This window comes from Echiichthys vipera (genome assembly GCF_963691815.1).
Source record: "Echiichthys vipera genome assembly, chromosome: 11".
NCBI classification, from domain to species: Eukaryota; Metazoa; Chordata; class Actinopteri; order Perciformes; family Trachinidae; genus Echiichthys; species Echiichthys vipera.
Window position 1 is genome coordinate 11,541,238 of NC_139836.1, and position 19,015 is coordinate 11,560,252.

Sequence of the window (19,015 nt, forward strand, 5' to 3'; positions counted from 1 at the left end):
TTTTTTAAGAGCCCTTTTTCTTGTTTAGTTTTATAGACAGGTTCCAGTCCAAATGGGTAATGTAAAGCAGCATGGTAATCCCAATATTTTCAATCAGCCAAAGCTCTTTGTGCAATGTTTTGTTGCATAGCCGACAGAAGCACATTTAAAGCACTAAAATTAACTCCAGCCTTTACCAGAATTTGAGAGCCTAGATTTCTGGATAAGCATTAAGGGGACAGTATATTCTAGTGTACTAACGGATGTTTTAAAAGTTTATCAGCATTAAATCATATTGACGGTCAGCTCCTCTCACTTCAAGCGTACCTGCACAGAAAACTATAACGCTTGTGATTCACCACAAGGCTGGACAGCATGTTGCAGGAGCTAGCTCTGGTGGAATACCCGAGCCCTAAAGCCTAGTCCTAGACTATGTGTTATGTTATTTCAGTGGATCATTCTATTGGATTTTAGTCTAGTACTGGGCCTTATTTCTATACAGGAAACCATCAAAACCCTTGGAGTTTTTTGCACAGAAGATGAGAAGAGTCACACAGTCGTAGTGTCTGCCAAACAACCAAGGGACATAAACAGATAGAGGACTCCAGACAGTTCAGACTCCTTAATCTGTGCTTAGACAAGTGGGCAGGGCATCCAGCTCAATGCTATTTGAGAGCTGACACATCATGGACTGTTATGTCCTCAACCACACTTCAAAGTGTTGATTATTTTCACAGGATATTATTTAGCCAAGACAAAGCCAAAATTTTCATTGAATTTATGAGCACAGTAATGATTAAAGAAATGGTCTATGAGTAGGGCTGGCAATAATTACGAGATTTAATCCCTAAAAAACATTTTACTCAGGGTTAGGGTTAGCCCTAAGATAACCCAAACCATTTGTATCTGAAATAATGGTATCTGTGTTGCTACTGGCACATATAGCTCAGGAAATGCCTGCATGGGAGAGGTGGGAAATAAGTAGAGCAAGAACAAGAGAGAAATGAGTTGAGAGACAATGTCCCCAAAGTGATTATTTTGACAGGATCCTCCCTGTGTCAGAGGACAGTTTCCCTGGCTTCACTTGTTGAATCAGGAAGTTGGATCTCTTCACTAGCAGAGACCCCGGTATCCACCCACACACAAATCTGGCCTTTCTCCCATTCTGAGGTCCAGGCAGGGGGAAAACAAACCTTTCTTCCCTTTGTGAGGAATTCAACATGAGCATTCAGCACATTCACCGTTCACTGTGAAGCTCTGAGCCAGTTCAGCAAAACTTTTCAACAGGGTGGGCAATCCACAGCTCCAATCCTACCCTCCCTCCCAGAGAGCAGGTAGTTGGTCAACAACAGAATACAAAGGGGGGGCTGAGGGCAGAGCACAGCAGCTCTCTAGTCATTAGGAATGTGAAATGTTTCCCAAGGAAATTCCTCCTCCTCCAGGAAGGCAGGGGATTTTGACACATTTCAGGCAGTGGGAGTGAGCATGAAAATGAGGGGTGAAGGTGCTGATTGGTCTACTGTTAGCAAAGTGTGGGAAGACCATTGTGGAACATGTAGCACAGTTAGAACTAATTTTATTAAAGGATATCACAACACAGAGGGGAACTACACCAGTTATTATTTGATATTTCCCAAACCTATTAATGTCTCTTGAGAAGGACCTACAAGACAACTGACAAAATAGCCCAAAATGTACCTTTTTATTCTCAACAATGGCTGTGGTAATAGACAAATTGTCATTGAAAAGCAATTGCATTCCAGCTTTTATGACCAACATAATTTATTTGCAACTTCTAGCTACAGCAATCAATGTAATCAACGTGTTATTGCTTTAAGGGAAATTATCTACAGTGGGGCATTTTCATTTATCCATGGCATGAGTACCTTCCCAAACTCCAGTCACTGCAATCAAATACTTATATTTTAGTGTCACTTTAGGGCATTATTATAATGTCAAGTAACTGTATAAGCAACTCTTCAATGTAAGGAGAACTTAGTTAATCAGCAACACTTTGATCAGTGGATCATTTTGTGTGTGTGTGTTCCAACTAAGGAAATGCAACTGGATTATTCTCCCTAAAACCATTCAGGATTAAAATATGCAGATATGCAGCAATACAAACTCGTAGTAAGAGGGGGGCAGTATAATTGAATTGTGACATGGTTCTGGAGACTTTGCAGCTGTTTGACATCACAGTAACAGTGACATTTCTATCCCTGCACGCACTGCATCAGATATCAATACTGACAGCATGGCCAAACAAAGATTGTAAACACGACGCAGACTGACACAGAGTGCTGTGTCACAATTTTGAAGGGCACTGAAGGAGGCGGGCGGGACTTGTTTATGATTGCAAAAGGAAGCCGAGGATTAAGCAGGCAGTGTCTGTGTGCAGCATCAGAATACTGGCTCTTCTTTTCCTGTTATGAAATCAGATTACTGCAGCTCCCCTGCTATGAGAAACAATATCCAAGCCTTGAGGTGGAGGGGTTAGCTGGGAGGTGAAAAGCGACAGTAAGCTCATCTTATTTGAACGACAAGCCTCCTTTATTTGAATCCTGATTTTATGGTTTCACCTTAGGTTTAAAAATGAACGAACAGAGAATTAGACATTAAATCAAAGAGATTAAGGCTAGGGATGATACCGGAGACTGCACACTAACAATTCAACCTTCCAGATATAATAACTCGCTGTGTGCATCCCAGCCTAAGGTATACGTAAAGACTTAGGGCTAATGGCTTCATATTCACTGACCTAGAACAAAGAAGACATAATAATGTTGCTCAAGTCCAGGCCGGAGTTTGTTTTTGTTTTTCTTATTTATTTGCTGACATACACAGCTCAGCACACATCAATTTGATCCAAAATACAGAATTGGGGCAGCAGAAACAAACATCTGACCAGAGCTTGTAGTCCACACTCAATCCAGATAGGGCTGTGAGAGAATAAAGTCATCTCAGGATTCACATGAATCGAGCAGACAGAAAGAAGGATGCTCTGCTGAGCCAAGATAAACGTCAAGAGAAAAGGGGAAAGATGTTGTTGATTTTGTAGCTTGTGAGAAAACATTTGAGATACATTCACCTCTCTGAACCCAGATAGTTAAATTGGAGTTAAAATACCATGGATTGAAAATGTCGTTCAAAAATATTTCCAGAGATTCAAAACTTCAAATTTCTGATTCAGTTTATGTTGAAAGCCTGTCAATTGGTAACCATAACAACATCCCTACCATTTTGGAAACATTGAAGCCTGGTGAGGTTGCATGGCAAACGTGACAAAATTGCATGTTTGCTCCCATCATGTTGGTGATGAGGGTAAAGATCACAACTTTTGACACCAATTTGTAAAAGATTTTTGAACTTGGTGAGAAGCCAACCCTTGCATGCTGCTGCACATTCTTTGTTGTAAGTAGATAAACATAGCACCATCTTGACCCCTGCATTAGTGTCATTCCTGCAAATAGTACAACGTTCCCTGAAAAAATGCCTGCCTTGCCATAGATATATGCAGGCCATTTGAATTCCTGGAAGGCTGGAAATTCCTAGTATGTAGTTATGGTAAATGGTAAATGGACTTGTACTTCTATAGCGCCTTTCTAGTCTTGTGAAGGAATGGACTACTTGTCCCATTCACCCATTCACACAGACGTTCACACAGATGGCAGTGGACATCTACATACCATTTAATCTGATCTAACCATTCACACCACATTTACACACCAACGCGCAGTACAGGGAGCAATTTGGGGTTCAGTGTGTTGCCCAAGGACACTTCGACATGCGGACCGGGGAAGCTGGGGATCCAACCACCGATCTCTCAAATGGAAGACGACCCACCCTATCACTGAGCCACACCCGCCACAAATGTTTCCAAAAGTTATGTTTCCATTCATCTGTATCGGGTATTGACCGATATGCAAAGCCCAGGTATCGGCATCAAGACTGAAAAAGTTGGATAGGCGCAACCCTAATCCCAGCACACCCTCCAGACATTTTGTGTTACTTTAGAAGATGGTTAACACAAGAAAACTCATCTTGTGTGAAATAAGCTGAAAAGCTATAACACATGTTATTAGAAACATTGGAGGGTGGCAGACTGGCAGGCATGGAAGTGCTGGTATAAAAACAATGCTTGTTCAACTGTTGCAACAGGCGTGTTGAAGAAGGAGAAGCAAGAACACTTGTCTGGCAGGTAAAGGCTAGTAATAAATAATTCAATAATTAAATAATCTGCCAGTTGATGGTCACATTTAGATATAACAAGCAACCAATAATTCCAAGTGATAGGATAAAAGGCTGCAAATGAAAAACTTGTAAACATTTGATCCTGAGCACTAGTCGAGAAGTACAACAAAAGGCAAAGAAAAAACTTTTGAATATACCCTAATTTTTTTAAAGAAGTCCTTTAGTGGCCCAGTGCCATAGGTGTGTCAACAGCAACACTGTAAGGAACCAAAGTCCTGTGCTGTGAGGGGCCTACAAGAGTTGACAACATATTTTCCATTATGAATTAAATATTTTCCCCTAAGCCTCGCTCCCAGTAGGGCTACGGGGCTAAGAAAGATCGATTTTTAAAAATGCATCATCATATTAACAACAGCTGTGTGTGATGTTTTTGAGTAGCATGATAAAAAACAGTCATTAGCTAACAGCCCTATGCCCTCATTTGAAACTGTGCCACTTAGCTGGACACCCACATTTGCTAAAGGATAGTAGAGGAGCAAACAGCTGCACACAAAATGGCCCAGCCCATGAGAGCATGCCAAGGCAGAATCCCCAAAAAAGGCCTTGGGTTGGGCTCCATGCGAGACCTTTCACACCACTCTAGGGTAATTAGTTTAAAAAGACACAATGCAGAAATAGGCTTGGCAAATTATTTAGCAACGCACTGTGAGCACAGCAACTCCAGGCCACCATGTCACACAAAAAACTACAATAGGACTTTTGAGCCTAAATAAACAATTGTGTCATATATCATTATTGGTCCTCCTCCATTACATATCAGATCTAACAAATTACCACAGACATCAAAAGAGCCTTGTGTCAGGCAGCTACTACATATTGGTGCTGAACAATGACTGGTGACTTTACTCTATGACTCATTAATAATCCATCCTCATCCTTATTCATCTTTAATAAAGTGCCTTGTATGTCATTCACTATAGAGAGAAAACACAGTGTAGAGGCAGAAACATGGGAAATCAATGTGCCATGTATGGAACGCTCTATAAATGCACTGACATGTCTTCTGCTTTCTCTGCTAGCCGGTAGTCTTAAAATTTAATGGATACAGTTATCAGAAGCATTCTTGCTTGTAGTTGCTTTGACAGTAAGTCAGTTTTATCTATTTGTGTCCAAGAAAAAAGTTCTAAAACCATAGGCATTTCATCACAGAAAAACATTATTACAGTGTTTGTCATGGAAGGTGTGAGATTAAAATCACAAAATCTTATTGTCCCTTAGAGAGCTAAAATACAAAATAATTGAATCATATTTCCGGGAAAGAGACCGTATGGACAAGAGATGGGAGTTGTCAAAGGGGAGAGCAATGCTGCCACTTCAAACGCTCTTTCTCATTGGTTTCAAATCAACTGAGTTGCCACAGATTAAATAGAATAATAGTCAAGAGATTTGAAAGATCAACAATTATCAATGTTGATGATGATTCCATCTATACTTGCATGCTCTTGCAGGCACTCAAGTGGCAGCAGGCAAACACACACATATGCACAGGCACATCGACTGTGGAGGAAACCCTCCCCTTTCAAGCCCAACTCTCTCTCAGTGAGTGGAACAGATCTAGGTCAAAGCTGATTAATGTGCCCACAGCTCCCGAGAGGTTTCTGGTCAGGTGGCAGCAGTGCCTGCCCACTGACAATGAATACTGATGCAGCGTATTGCTGAATATTACTGCTGTGCTGGAAATCAAACGATGTCATCAGAATAACACCAAGACAATGCGGATGACTGCGAGTGTATTTGCATACACAAAAAGTGACAATCAAACAGTTTACTCTCCTTGTGCCGGCTGCTGTGTCAACACTACGAGTGGTGTTTGTGTTGATCTTATGGATGTGTGTGCGATTTCAAATTGCCAGCTGCTAAACTGCCCATTTGCCAGGACTCAAACTTGGGGCGACAGGAGCTCTGTCCATAGGGGACTGGGTTGGAAACCTTAGGGTCAAGTCACTGTATGGACCAAGTATGGACTATGGACCGGTGGCCCCCTTGATCTGACATCTCCCCATTAATTGCATGTATATAGGTCCTGTTTGTGTGTGTTTTGGGCCTGTGTGATGAATAACAAAGTCAAGGAATTTAATTGAAAGAAAGTTAATATTATTTTTATTTAAATCAGTTTACAGTACCGCTAAGATTAAAAGGATATCTGCTGACTAGTTATTTATAGAGTTATGTTGCTATTAGATGACATGCATTCCGTAAATCAGTTCAAGCACAGGCCTGTGTGGATAAAAGGAAATGTAATATCTACAGAGCTTTACCAGCGTAGCCACAAAGCAGAAGATAAGCAGAAGCTAGTTACATAAACTAGCTAGCTAAACTTTTGTTAACGCGAGCTAACATTAGTAAATATAACGGTCGATATAAAACTGAATACACCAACTGTTAAGAAAACAATGACACATTAAGACAACGTCTTAACTATTAATTTACATAAGACACTTAAGCATTGTCAACTTCAGCCGATTTCTTCTTTAGACAAATAAATAAGAGTTTGAGTCAATTGCTTTTAGCACAAAACATGGGAGGAACTCGAAAACCAGTGCTAGTTGCTAGGTAGCTTTAGCATTAGCCACATTGCTAGTTAGCGTGCCAGGCAGCCAACCCAACAGTGTTTTGGAAATGTGTTGCAGCTCGTCTCTCCTGTCTAACGTTACAGTCAACGAGGGCGTTGTAAGACCAACGTTAGCATGATTTTTATTCAACGATATGGTGATTTGTAAACATTGTGGTTTGTGGTATTTTAAGACAACATTGATAACGTTACCTTGGGACGCAGCTCGGGGATGATCGGTCTATCTCCCAGGTCGCAAAGAGGTTCATGGGCACAGGCATGTTGCCGGATCCCGAGCCCAGGATCACAGCCCCGGCTAGCGCTCCGGTCGGGAGGGTTGCCGGGGCTGGTCCACCGCCGCCACCGCTGCTCGGGTTCAGGAAAGCGGCCCGGACGCCTCCTCGCTCTACAGCCGCCGCCATCATCACCTCCACTGCCTGGGGAGCAGCTCTAGCTAAGTGTCGGGACGAACACGGGAGCCACTGAACTCTATGCTGCCTGCTCCTCCTGCTCCTCCAGACTCCCAGCTCCGCTACACTGACTGGAGATGCTGATAGGTGGGGCGGGGCATGTCACTACTGATAGGGGGCAGCACGTCCCTGCTTGTAGGGTGGGACATGTTTACTATCAACCAGGCTCAAAACATATTGCTATACTCACTTGACATGGCTGGTAATGCTGCTTAGCTATTAAAGGTAGTAATGTTACAAGAAATATCTAACGAGGTGATTAACATTTACAGCTTTGTCATTTCCTCTACGACATCATTTCTCCTAGGGATCTGTGCAATGTAGAGTAAGAACATCTGCTGGTGAATACACACTTTTTAAAAAGTGATCATCTTTTCGCAGGGGAGAGCGGGGTGATTTGAGCCTGTGGGGAAGCTTGGCAGGTGACACTTGAAAGTGGAAGGCTAATGTCAGGGACAAACAGCTAAGTCATTTCATTTGAATTTATTTGAATTTACTTTATTGATCCCCCGAGGAGGGAAATTTGCCTCTCCCAGCACCACATAAAAATAAAAATAAAAACTACGTAGGGGCAAGCAGTAGCTGAGTGGTTAGAGCAGTGGCCCCATGTAAAGAGGCTGAATGTTTCGAAGCAGTAGCCACGGGTTCGACTCTGACCTGTGGCCCTTTTCTGCATGTCTCCATCAACCCATTAGTATTAATTAATTTATATATTGCTGATGCACAAAATGTTATTAGAGTTTGCTATCACGGCTATTGCTAGTCTGGCCACAGTAGCAACTACTGTATATCTCATCTCATTCTCATCTCATCTTCAACCGCTTATCAGGGGTGGGGTCGCAGGGGCAGCAGCTTTAGCAAGGCACCCCAAACTTCCCTTTCCCGGGCCACATTAACCAGCTCTAACTGGGGGATCCCTAGGCGTTCCCAGGCCAGTGTGGAGATATAAACTCTCCACCTAGTCCTGGATCTTCCCCGAGGCCTCCTCCCAGCTGGACGTGCCTGGAACACCTCCTTAGGGAGGCGTCCAGGGGGCATCCTTACCAGATGCCCGAACCACCTCAACTGGCTCCTTTCGACGCAAAGGAGCAGCGGCTCTACTCCGAGTTCCTCACGGATGGCTGAACTTCTCACCCTATCTCTAAGGGAGACTCCAGCCACCCTCCTGAGAAAACCCATTTTGGCCGCTTGTACCCGCGACCTCGTTCTTTCGGTCATGAAACTACTGTATATGTACATGGTTATTATGGTGATAGAAGACGACGTTTAGGCTACTCATTCTAAGGTTAGTTGGCTCTACATTTCCGTTATTGATTAGTCAGATTGGCTAGGTAGGCTAAGCTAACAATAGTGATGTTAGCATAGGCTAGCTCAGCTTACACTGGCAAGGATATATATAAATACTAAATTTACTGTACATTTCAAAAGCATCACACATATCACAACAACAGAATGGATAAGAGGAAATTAATACAGTCCTTTACTTATGGTGCTATGAGTATGCAAAGTGTATGTTTAAGTGGGCAATAAAACATTTTGTTTCTGATATCTTGAGCTATGTTGTCAATAAAGACTGAAAGGAATAAACATGTATTAGGGGGCGGTAGGCTACTGGTGTGACAGACTGACAGGGGCCTCCCACTTTCAGTCGGCCCCTGCCAGGAAATGGTATGTGCCGGTGTAACACAAGCAGCACACCACTTCAGAGATCAGCACATGCAACTGTGGGATGGACATATGGCGCTGAACCATAGTGGCATACAACAAGATACTTTTCGATCTCAGCGTCACTCCAACCATAGATAACATTGGTCATGCGTCCATACATTTTTGAAGAACCAATTTTACTTAATCAACCTGTGATGAAGAGAAGCCCATTTGTGATTTTTATATGTTCAAGGAATCTTGTGTCCATTACAGGCATGTTTGAAACAATTACAGACATGTTTGAAAAAATCTAAGTGAAGAAGGCCGAAAGACATTGCATACTTTCAGAGACTATTGCACACTCAATAAAAACATGGTGTTCGAGAGGCATCTGCTTATGTGATACAACCAGTGCACATTGATAAATATATCACAGAGCTCAAACAAAGGAGCAAAGGCTGTGAGTTTGTTCAGTATGAATATTACATGCTGGGGGACAAAATCATTTTCAGTGTTGCTGAGTAACGCTTGAAGGAGAAACTGCTAAGGGAAACCAACCTGTCTTTAACTAAGTTTATTGAAATTTGCAAAGCATCAGAGAAACGAATCAACATGAAGGGCGAGTCCAAAAATGGAAAACAAAGATTGCTTGCAAGTGCATGCAGTAAGGAGCCAACCAAACAAAAAATCCAAGCCAAAAAACAGCATATTTTCATCACAAGCAGGAGAGGTATGACATCCAAACAAATCCAAACAAAAGTGTGCAACAGACAGGTTACGGGCTGTGGCAAGCTACTTTGTCAGGAGGAATGATCATCAACTTGAACTCAGACACAGGTGCTGATCTGAGTAGAACAGGGGTCTGTTTCACAAAGCAGGTTTAGTGAAAACTCTGAGTCTGTTAACCCTGACATGAGGGAAACTCAGAGTTTCCTATCTCAGAGTAGATCAACTCAGAGTTCAGGGTTAGACTCAGAGTTTGTTGAACCTGCTTTGTGAAACGGACTCCAGGTCAGAAAACTCCCTGGTTAAGTAGAGCCTATGGAGGTATGAGCATTAAACTGGCTGGCTGCCCCTTCCTGAATTGCAGTACTAAAAGAGCTGAGTCAAGGATCAGGAATAAAAATCATCCAGCCAAGTCTTCCAACAGAAGAAAAGTGAAGCATTTGGTGACATTGATGGCGTACATGTCATAGCAGATGATATGACATGTGCACATGTAGTGGTCCAGTCAAACACAATCTTTTATACAGTATATGGTCAGACCACAAGCCTTTGGAGGACATAGTCACAAAGCCACCAGGACAAGCACTAGCGAGACTACAACGTATGCTGCTACATCTTAAATGTTCTGACCTACACAGCCGATATACACCTGCAAAGGAAATGTTGATAGCAGATGTGTTATTAAAAGCCCCCAGTGCTGTGAAGAGACATGAGGAGTCCAGGAATACAGATGAAAAGGTAGTTTATGCAATGGAAGTGACCGAGGCTCTGGAAGAAGAGATGCAGAAGTGACTTATGGCAGTAACACAAAAAACAAAAACACAAAAAAATACAGATGGACACAGAGCTGAAGTCTATTCGGCCAATCCGAGAGTGAATGGGGGAGTCCTGATGAGAGGGGTCATACTGATTATCCCTAAAAAGCTAAGGTCAGACATACTACAAAGACTGCACGTAGCATAATACAGCACACTATATAAAAGGTTAGAAAGTTCCTGTTTTGGCCTGGTTGATATTTAGAGAATGATTGGAAGCTGCCTCACCTGTCAACAACCCCAACCCAAGAATAAAAAAATCAAACTTTTTGAGCAGCACAACAGGTCATTCCTTATTTATCTTCAAAAAGTATCCTGCAGTCCAGCAAATGCATAACAAAACAACAAGCACAGCAATTGCAAAGCTGAAAGCTATTTGCACAATGTTCAAAAGGAAAAGGTAGGAGACCACATTAAAGACATGTCAGTCTCCTCATCAATACCCACTCATAACAAAGGTAAATAAAACCACAGCAGGCTGTGTGCATTTCCATGCGGATTGAGTGTTTCAATACAGAAGTATTTATATAGCACCTCAACCTAATGACCAAAACACGTGGAAATCTCACTGTTTCCAATATGGGACCTTTAATATATAGGTGAACATGCACACGGCTAGCCAGTGCTGTTGCGGTGAGGTAAACATATATATGTTATAGTGCAAATATGCTCTTCAAACTGGTTATTGAGATCAGTGAGTACATTGACATTGTTCGGTTTCGGTGAAAAAGGAAAAACAAACACATTTTTTCCTGAGGATGTTTTGTTACGAAAATGAAAAGGTGATACATACCTATACACAACAAACATATAGATATGGTATATTGTACGTGGCCGTGTTGCTACTAACAATTCAATGGCAATTCCTGAAAAAATAGATCTTAAAACTTTCACAGTAAACTTTCATTTGGACAAGACTTGCTTTGGTAATAACTGTACCTTTTTCATGATTCGTCATCAGTCTCTGATCGCATGACAGATGATTCAGTCATTGCTCTAATAGTGTAGCTCTTGTAAAACCTGTTGACTGTAACTGTGACTAAGGACTCAAAAAAGTTGACTTGACTTGACTTGCTCAGGAGGGTTGGGTAACGTGTGTGATAGCCTGTTTAAACTGACTGGGAGAACAAAGCCTTCCGGATTTGTCAAATATTACTGTTTTACACAATCAGTATTCTGATGTGCAATGTAACAATGCAAATTTCCCCACTGTGGGACTAATAAAGGATTATCTTATCTTATCTCCTATCTTATGTAATAGCAATTCATCATTCCCCATCCTAATCATTATTGATGGCACATTCACTTTTGCTTTCTCAAGGCTTTTTCAAAGGTTTCTTTAGACTTTCAATAGCAAAGTCAACTACTGGCTCACATAGACATCCAAAGGTGAAATATGCTAATATGCTCAGCATTTGCTTGCTGCAACAATCCCATGGGATATATTGTTGCCATTGCAAAAAAAAAAAAGAAAATGCTGTGAGCTCATCATTAATCATTGCTGGGCAACTCTGTGCACCAGACAGCATTTCATCTTCTACATACAATACATTTGAGCTAGATTTGGCTCATATATAATCTATTAATATATTTATGGAAAGATAAGGCAAGGTCATTTTATATATATATTACTTTCTATACAGAAAAACTGCTTTAAATGAAACTTGAAAACAGAGAAAAAGCTAGAAAGTATTTCTAGAGGAAAATCAATACATTTCTTTCATGGTATTTATCATTTGATCATCATGTTCTGCCATTTGAGGTAATGCTACCACCTCAAAACAAAAAACAATTAAACAATTCAATTGTGGAGTGCATCGCCACCTTGTGTTGCAAAACTGCACTACAACAAAATGTAGGACATTGAAACCTAACTTGCACATTGTAATCCATCCAACAGATGGCAGGATGTCTGCATTTTTGGTAGGGTCTTTTATTTTCTCTGCCTACTCTCACTTGCTCGCTCTACCGTCATGATTGAACCTCCTCATCCCATAAGTGTGAGTGAATGGGTGCATATATTGTAACACTGTGACATCGTTGATGTGACAACATTCTGACATTTTATAGGTCTGCCTTTCACCTTTATTGAATTCTGGAGGGGAGAATAAAATACCCAAGCATCAGTTTGTCAGGGAACACCTGCTCAGTGGCAGGCATCCGCCCACAAAACCAAATAAATTGCTTGCATCCTAATATCAAGTGTTGATGTTTTGGCAAGTTTGCAGGGCATTTCCTGTTATTAAAGCCAGCTGACAGTCAGAGGAGAGCAAATATAGCAATGCATCTCACTGACGAAAGGATAGCCGACGATCCTAATTACCCACATCATCAGTTAGGTAACAGCGTCTTATTCTTTTCACAAATCACAATGTCAGAGTGGTGACAAGCGAATGTGGTCTCCAAGCAGATCTTTATTTTTAGGTGTGAGCTTTTGTTTTAGGCTTGTGCCACCTCCACACCATCAGAGTCAGACAATTTAATTTAATGAGCGAGCCTTTTATCACAAGCTAAAAACAAGACTTCTCTGAATCACTGCACATGGCTTAAATATTGCAGTCCCGCATGTTCTTGCTTAAATTTAGAATGTCAAGGGCATCAGGTCTGTGTGACATTTGTGAAAACTTAGCAGAGTGTGATGAACAATGACAGCAGTGGTGGATAGGGGCTGCTTTGTAACTCCCTCCGAGGATTGTCAGTGCCGCCAAATATTTCCAGCATTGAATGTGGGGATAATAGGAAATACGTTGAAGTCCCCATATTCTAAAGTGTCCATTTCTTTTTTTTTTTCAATATTACACAGTTCGAGGTGCTATATAAATTCTGTGAACGTATATAAACTTTGGCTCCACAGATGAATGTGCAACGCCCATATTCAGAAACTGAGTCTTTACACGAACCATCAGGACTTTGTATGGTTGTGATGTCACAACTACACTATATATAGGTAGAAAGTGCTGCTACAGTGCCATTACACACTCATTTCCCAGTTGCAATGATAGTACAGAGACCCGGAGAGCACAGATTCAGAAAACTCAGATACGCTGACCAATCAGAGCAGAATGGGCTTTTTCGGGAGTGGGGCTTAGAGAGATAAGTACTACAAAGGAGTGTATCAGAGTATGAATACAGGTATATTCACACACGCAATATGAGGGGGAAAAAGTAGGTTGTTTTTTTTTACATTGGAGTATGTTAACATGTTCTAGTAGAAACCTAAAATACAAGTATGAACCTAAGAATTAACATCATATGGGACCTTTCAGTTTTTGCTGGATCTTTCCTTCCATTTGGCAACACAGCTCTAATGAATCAAATCTGTGATCTGTGTTCTAGCAGAGAGAACATATTAATATTGTCAGTCAGTTCACAGTTATGTCCCTTCATTCAGAAAAAGTTGGACCACATTGATGCGTTAATGCGACGTTTTTAATGCCACTTCAGAGGCGCTGAAGAAATTATGTGCAACCATATGCTGACCCCTGAGGAGCTTAGTGGTGTTGTGCTGCAGATGAATATGTTTGAGAGTTGTATGTACTGCTGCAGCAGCGTTGAGTGCTTATCTGAGTTAGTGCCTCTGGAGGCAGTCAACACCTGCATTCCTACTTAATACAGAGGATACAGACGTTTACTGGACAAGATTAAATGAGACAGATGAAGAGACGGTTTCATCTTGCGTTCTGAATGGCATCCACACATATTTCAACACTGTTTTGTTCAGTTTTGACTTTAAACCAAAGCGTGCATGCACATTCTCCTGTTGGTTTCATTGAGGTTGCTGTCAGCTTTCACTGAATTGGTTGGTGTTCACAATCTCTTTAGCTGCTGTGAAAGAAAAGGGTTAACTTTCTGGTCTATCCAAGCCAACCTATTTAATGCAAGTTTAAAGGGGGTCTCATTCATCAGGGAAACTGTGCACAGCGTTACTGTTATGTTTCTCATTTCACACACATATTACAGCTGGCTCCAGTCTGGGCTCAGAATGATTGGTCTCTGGTGAGTAGTCAGACACAATTTAAAGGTCCTGTCTATTTGTAATCTGCTGGAAAGATTGCCACGTGTCCTGATACAGTAGAGCAGATCAATCCAAGGCACATCTCTTTTTCTCCTTCATAAGATCTTTTTACACCTCTCACTACTAATAACACTTCAAAACACTAAGGGCTGCAGATAAGCTGCTGATCTAATTAAGGTTTTGCAAGCCTGGCAAATGAAGGATATTATGTCTCATGGATTATATCCTTCGTTACGCCACAATCGATGTACAATTTCCTGCGTTTTCATTAATCTCAGGTATTATCATTATTTCTTTGCTTGGTTTGGATTGTGATGCTGATTAAATACTGATAATATAAATGAGAGTGACATACTGCAAGGGAGGTGAAACTGAAGCCCACCGAATATGTCAGAGAAGAAGATCTCAGAGTGACAACTGTAAACAGCCAGGACAAAGTTTTGCCTGCCTGTTGAAAATGATTTATTGAAATGTATACAGTCTATGAGCCCAACCCAAGTTACAAAGCTTAGAAGCTCTAGTTACACCAGGACGCTTACATTAGCCGTACGCTGTTAGCAACATTTAATGAGGTTAGCACATCAAGCAGATCTGTGTGCAAGTCAGTAACACTATGGTGAATGCGAATGAAACGCCAGAGCTGGAAGACGTGCCTGCAGGTTCCAAGCCAGCTTCAACAGCAACATAGAGAGAGTTGTGTAACATGATAAGATGAGGACGGCGTGTCAGTGTTAGGCCACTGTTGTATAGTCTGTGATTGTAAATTCAGTTTCTAATGCACTGCTTTATTTTTTTATTCTATTTTGTATGTTCAGCTTCATAGCATAAGAGATGCTTTTCAGTTTTATAATCTATCGTGAGTTGTTACCTTTTGACACGATGAAAGTGTTTCTCAAAGTAACCATTAGTCTGACTTTATGTGGTTTGAATTCTTCTCTTTGAAATCTACAAAGGGTAATTCAAAGGTAGTGCTCACGAATGCACATGGAAAATTCACTAACCCAGTTGTTCATTTGAACTTCTCTTTCATGGATCGCAGCTGACAGAAATCTTTAACTGATTATCCTTTGTAGCTTCGGTGCTCAGGTCTGATTTCACCAATCTAATTTCGCAGAATGACATTCGGTTAACCTTTTTTATTTTGCTTCCGTACAGGAAGTTACTACTTTATACAACAACAGTTTAAACTGTGTTTACAGAGACGTAGATACCTAGCAGCACAGCACCAGGTGGATGCTGTGGGTGTCATGATATATGTAAAATAAATATATGAAAAGCAAGATCTTTCTTTTGCGTAACCTTTTTCTTCCCCCAGAAGAGGACATATGCCATCTAATTAAAAAACAAACAAACAAATCTTTATGATGACACAAAAACCAAATATGCATTTTAATTTCAGTTTTGTGCAAACTGAGGCCCAGAGGAAAACTCAGTTTCATTTTAACACTTACCACCTAAATGATGTGAAAATCCAATTTGGAGGTTAAAACTGAGAGAGATTCTTCAACACGAGTCGTTTATCACGTTACAGAAAGCATGGCAAGAATGCATCTGTAAATACAGGCTTCTAAGAACTTTGTAAATTTAATGTGCATTTGCACATGAATGACACTGACATTCCTATTCAATCTAGCCAACATGCTGCTTGTTTATCAAACTCTTCTTATGCAGATCGCATTAACATATCATATTCTCTGACATCTACAGATTTGCACTAATAGTGGTATAATGGAGAATCACGAATAGCGGAGAATGGTGGGAGAATATAAAAGAAAGGAGACAGCCAAGGGAAATGAAAAAGTGATGGAACGAGTTGATGAAATCCTATTAGAACATACAGTATGTAAATCATGATAGACATCATGCGCCAGCTCCGGATCTCATTTTGATCTCACAGTAGATGAACTCTGCATAAAGGGCGTTCATAATTCTCATCCATTCAGTGCTACCAGTGCAGCTCCATTGATCTCTGAAGAATGTATGAGCAGATTCCCCTGACACTCATTGTGTTTCCACTCTGGACAATGCAGCCTAGAAAGACAAGAGAGAGGAGAGCTATGAAAACCATTTGCAATGAAAGTCAGCCGCAGAGAACAGAGACAAGAAGCCAAGACAAAAGCTGTGCAGGAGACTGAAAGACCTACAGCATCTCCTGTGTCCAGGTCTCACTAAGCCAGGTAGCTTTACAAAAGGCAACCTTGGACAAGAGCCAACATTAGGGGAAATGTTCTGCTGCCATTAAAATTCCCTTTAAGTAGAAGCAGGAAATTCACCTGCCAGCTTGCTGTCTTGCCTCCTCTCTCCTTAATGTGTTCAGATGGGAACCTTTGTTGAAAGGATTCATTTTGCATTTAGATTTCCCAGAGTAAAAAGAGGCACAGGGGGGAAACTCCCTGCCTGGCGACATGTTTCTCACAGAGAAAGCTCTTCCTAATGAGCCCTTTTAAGCTTAGCTGATTATTTTCTGCTTTAGAGTTCTTGCTGGATCGCAAGTACATGTTTTCTCCACTATTAACCCAGATATCCAAAATGGCGGCCCCAGGGTATGTTTGATTGCTCTTCCGCAATCCTTTGAACTCCACTGCAATCAGACAACCCAAACTTCAGCTAGCTTTGCCATGAAATCGAAAAGGTATCTGTCTATCACAGCATTCCCTGAAGTCACCTACATAGGTCTTTGAGCTGTGAAGTCATTGGAGGTTGTGCCTGCAACAGTATCTGCAGCTCCCTCTGTCAGACATGCATACAGTATAATGCAACCATGTTGGTGCAGAGAGTGCAGTCTGTGTGTGTGTCATGACCATCCAAGCATAGGCTATATCAAAATACATGAGCTGTCAAAGGGAATCTAAGATTCTTTTCAGTCTTCTGTCAAGCTGAAATAATTTCGGTGATGACAGACGGAATTTCCATCATTACTCTGGGACAACACGTACTCAAAAAGATAGATTTGTTTATTGAAGGTTATTCATTGTTTTTTTCCACTGTCAGCATCTCAACTGCAATTACTTAAAATATAAATTACATATGATTTCAGTGCCACTTCTGAAAGGAGCTATCACGTGTAAACCTGTCGAAGCCTTTTCAAAACAAAAGCACAGAGCGGCAGAAAGGCTTAAAAGTAAAAAAGTCAACTCATCAGCTTATTTCCTAAAGCACTGATAGGCAACAGCTAGCCCTATGAAAAGTATTTCCTTTAAAGGCAGCGCCACATTTACATTTGGCCATGAAATCATGTGTCGTCTTTTCTTTGGAAAAATGTACAGTGGAATGCTAGATGTTCTACGTCATTTTTTTTATTTGCATGAAAAGGTATCAGGCTTTTGTCAAAAGAAACTACAGAGATGAACACAATCCATCACTGCAGAGACTCTGGCTTAATCTCCAGAGGTGAAATGGTACCCTTATTTCATATTTCAACAGGAAGGGAAGCCAGTGAGGTGTCACATTCTCGTCATTCCAAAGCTGTTTACTCATATGACCTCCAGACAATGTCTGACGACTTTTCCCTTTCACAAATGTAGCACACAACAGGAAAAACTCCTGTAACTGTCAGTCGGCCTCTGTCACGCCTACTCATGTTGGCTGACCTACATGATAAAACCATAGACTGTATAAAAAAATGGACGTAGCCTCTACGTCGAGGTCTGTTCTCTCAACTTCATCCAATTATACTCGCCTATGGGAGTCGCCATCTTGTCAGACTTTGACTCCGCCTCATTTCCTCTTACCAAAAAAGGGCATTGAAGTTGGGGTCCATCTGGCTGACGTATACCTCAGACGGGAAGTGAGGGCCAGCGGCTAGCTGTCACTCAAGAGGCCACACCCCTAATTAATAATACGTTTAAACCTCAAAAAAATTCAACCCTCTCAGTGTTGTCATGAAGATATGACCTAAACATACAGACTAGAATTTGTTTTTCTACCAGGCCTTAAATCTGTTTAGTTGTGCTTTGAAAGCAATTTTTGGCACTTCTGTATTGTATCAATCAGGAAGTCGCTTTGGTGGGGCTTAGATAAAACCAATGCAGTGACTTTCCACATCTGTCCCCTGGAAATAAATTCCAGTAGCTGTAAGCTATCTCTTCCTCTGCTACGTGGTGTGCAGATAGAAAAGTAATCCTCACGCCCGCACGCTTGCTGTGAATTCTCCGGACAATAAGCTGCTCTTTTCACACATGGGCTCACATGGGCTCAATCAGACATTACGCATTCGGGCTGGCAGGTTTGACCCTCACATACAGTACAGCTCCTCCAAGTAATGTCTAGATATTTTCGGGTTTGCAGTGTATGTGTGAAAGGTTGTTGTGATAAAAATGCACTGGAATGTGATGCTGCTTTAATTGCTACAACACAGTATCAATGACTCACGCTGTAAAAAAACAAACAGAACACCTGCATGACTGGACCATGAAATTTTTAAACAAATTTGCTTTGATGTGTGAACAAGTGTACTTGCTTCAGGCCCTCCAGCTCATCTGTCCTTACTTCCTTGGTAAAAGGATGAATGGGGACTTCAAGGAAATAGCATAACTGTTATCAAGTCTGACAGGATGTTGCT

General features: G+C 41.3%; 1 protein-coding gene across 1 annotated transcript in view; it reads right to left on the bottom strand.

Annotated features, from left to right (window-relative positions):
- LOC310954094 (phosphofurin acidic cluster sorting protein 2) overlaps window positions 1–7,289 on the bottom strand; it is a 53,218-nt gene extending 45,929 nt beyond the window's left edge. Inside the window, exon 1 of the mRNA XM_083923395.1 lies at window positions 6,995–7,289. Coding sequence (XP_083779521.1) covers window positions 6,995–7,206 — 212 coding nt within the window. The 5' untranslated portion in view covers window positions 7,207–7,289. The remainder of the gene's footprint in view (window positions 1–6,994) is intronic.
- Window positions 7,290–19,015: the final 11,726 nt, after the last annotated feature.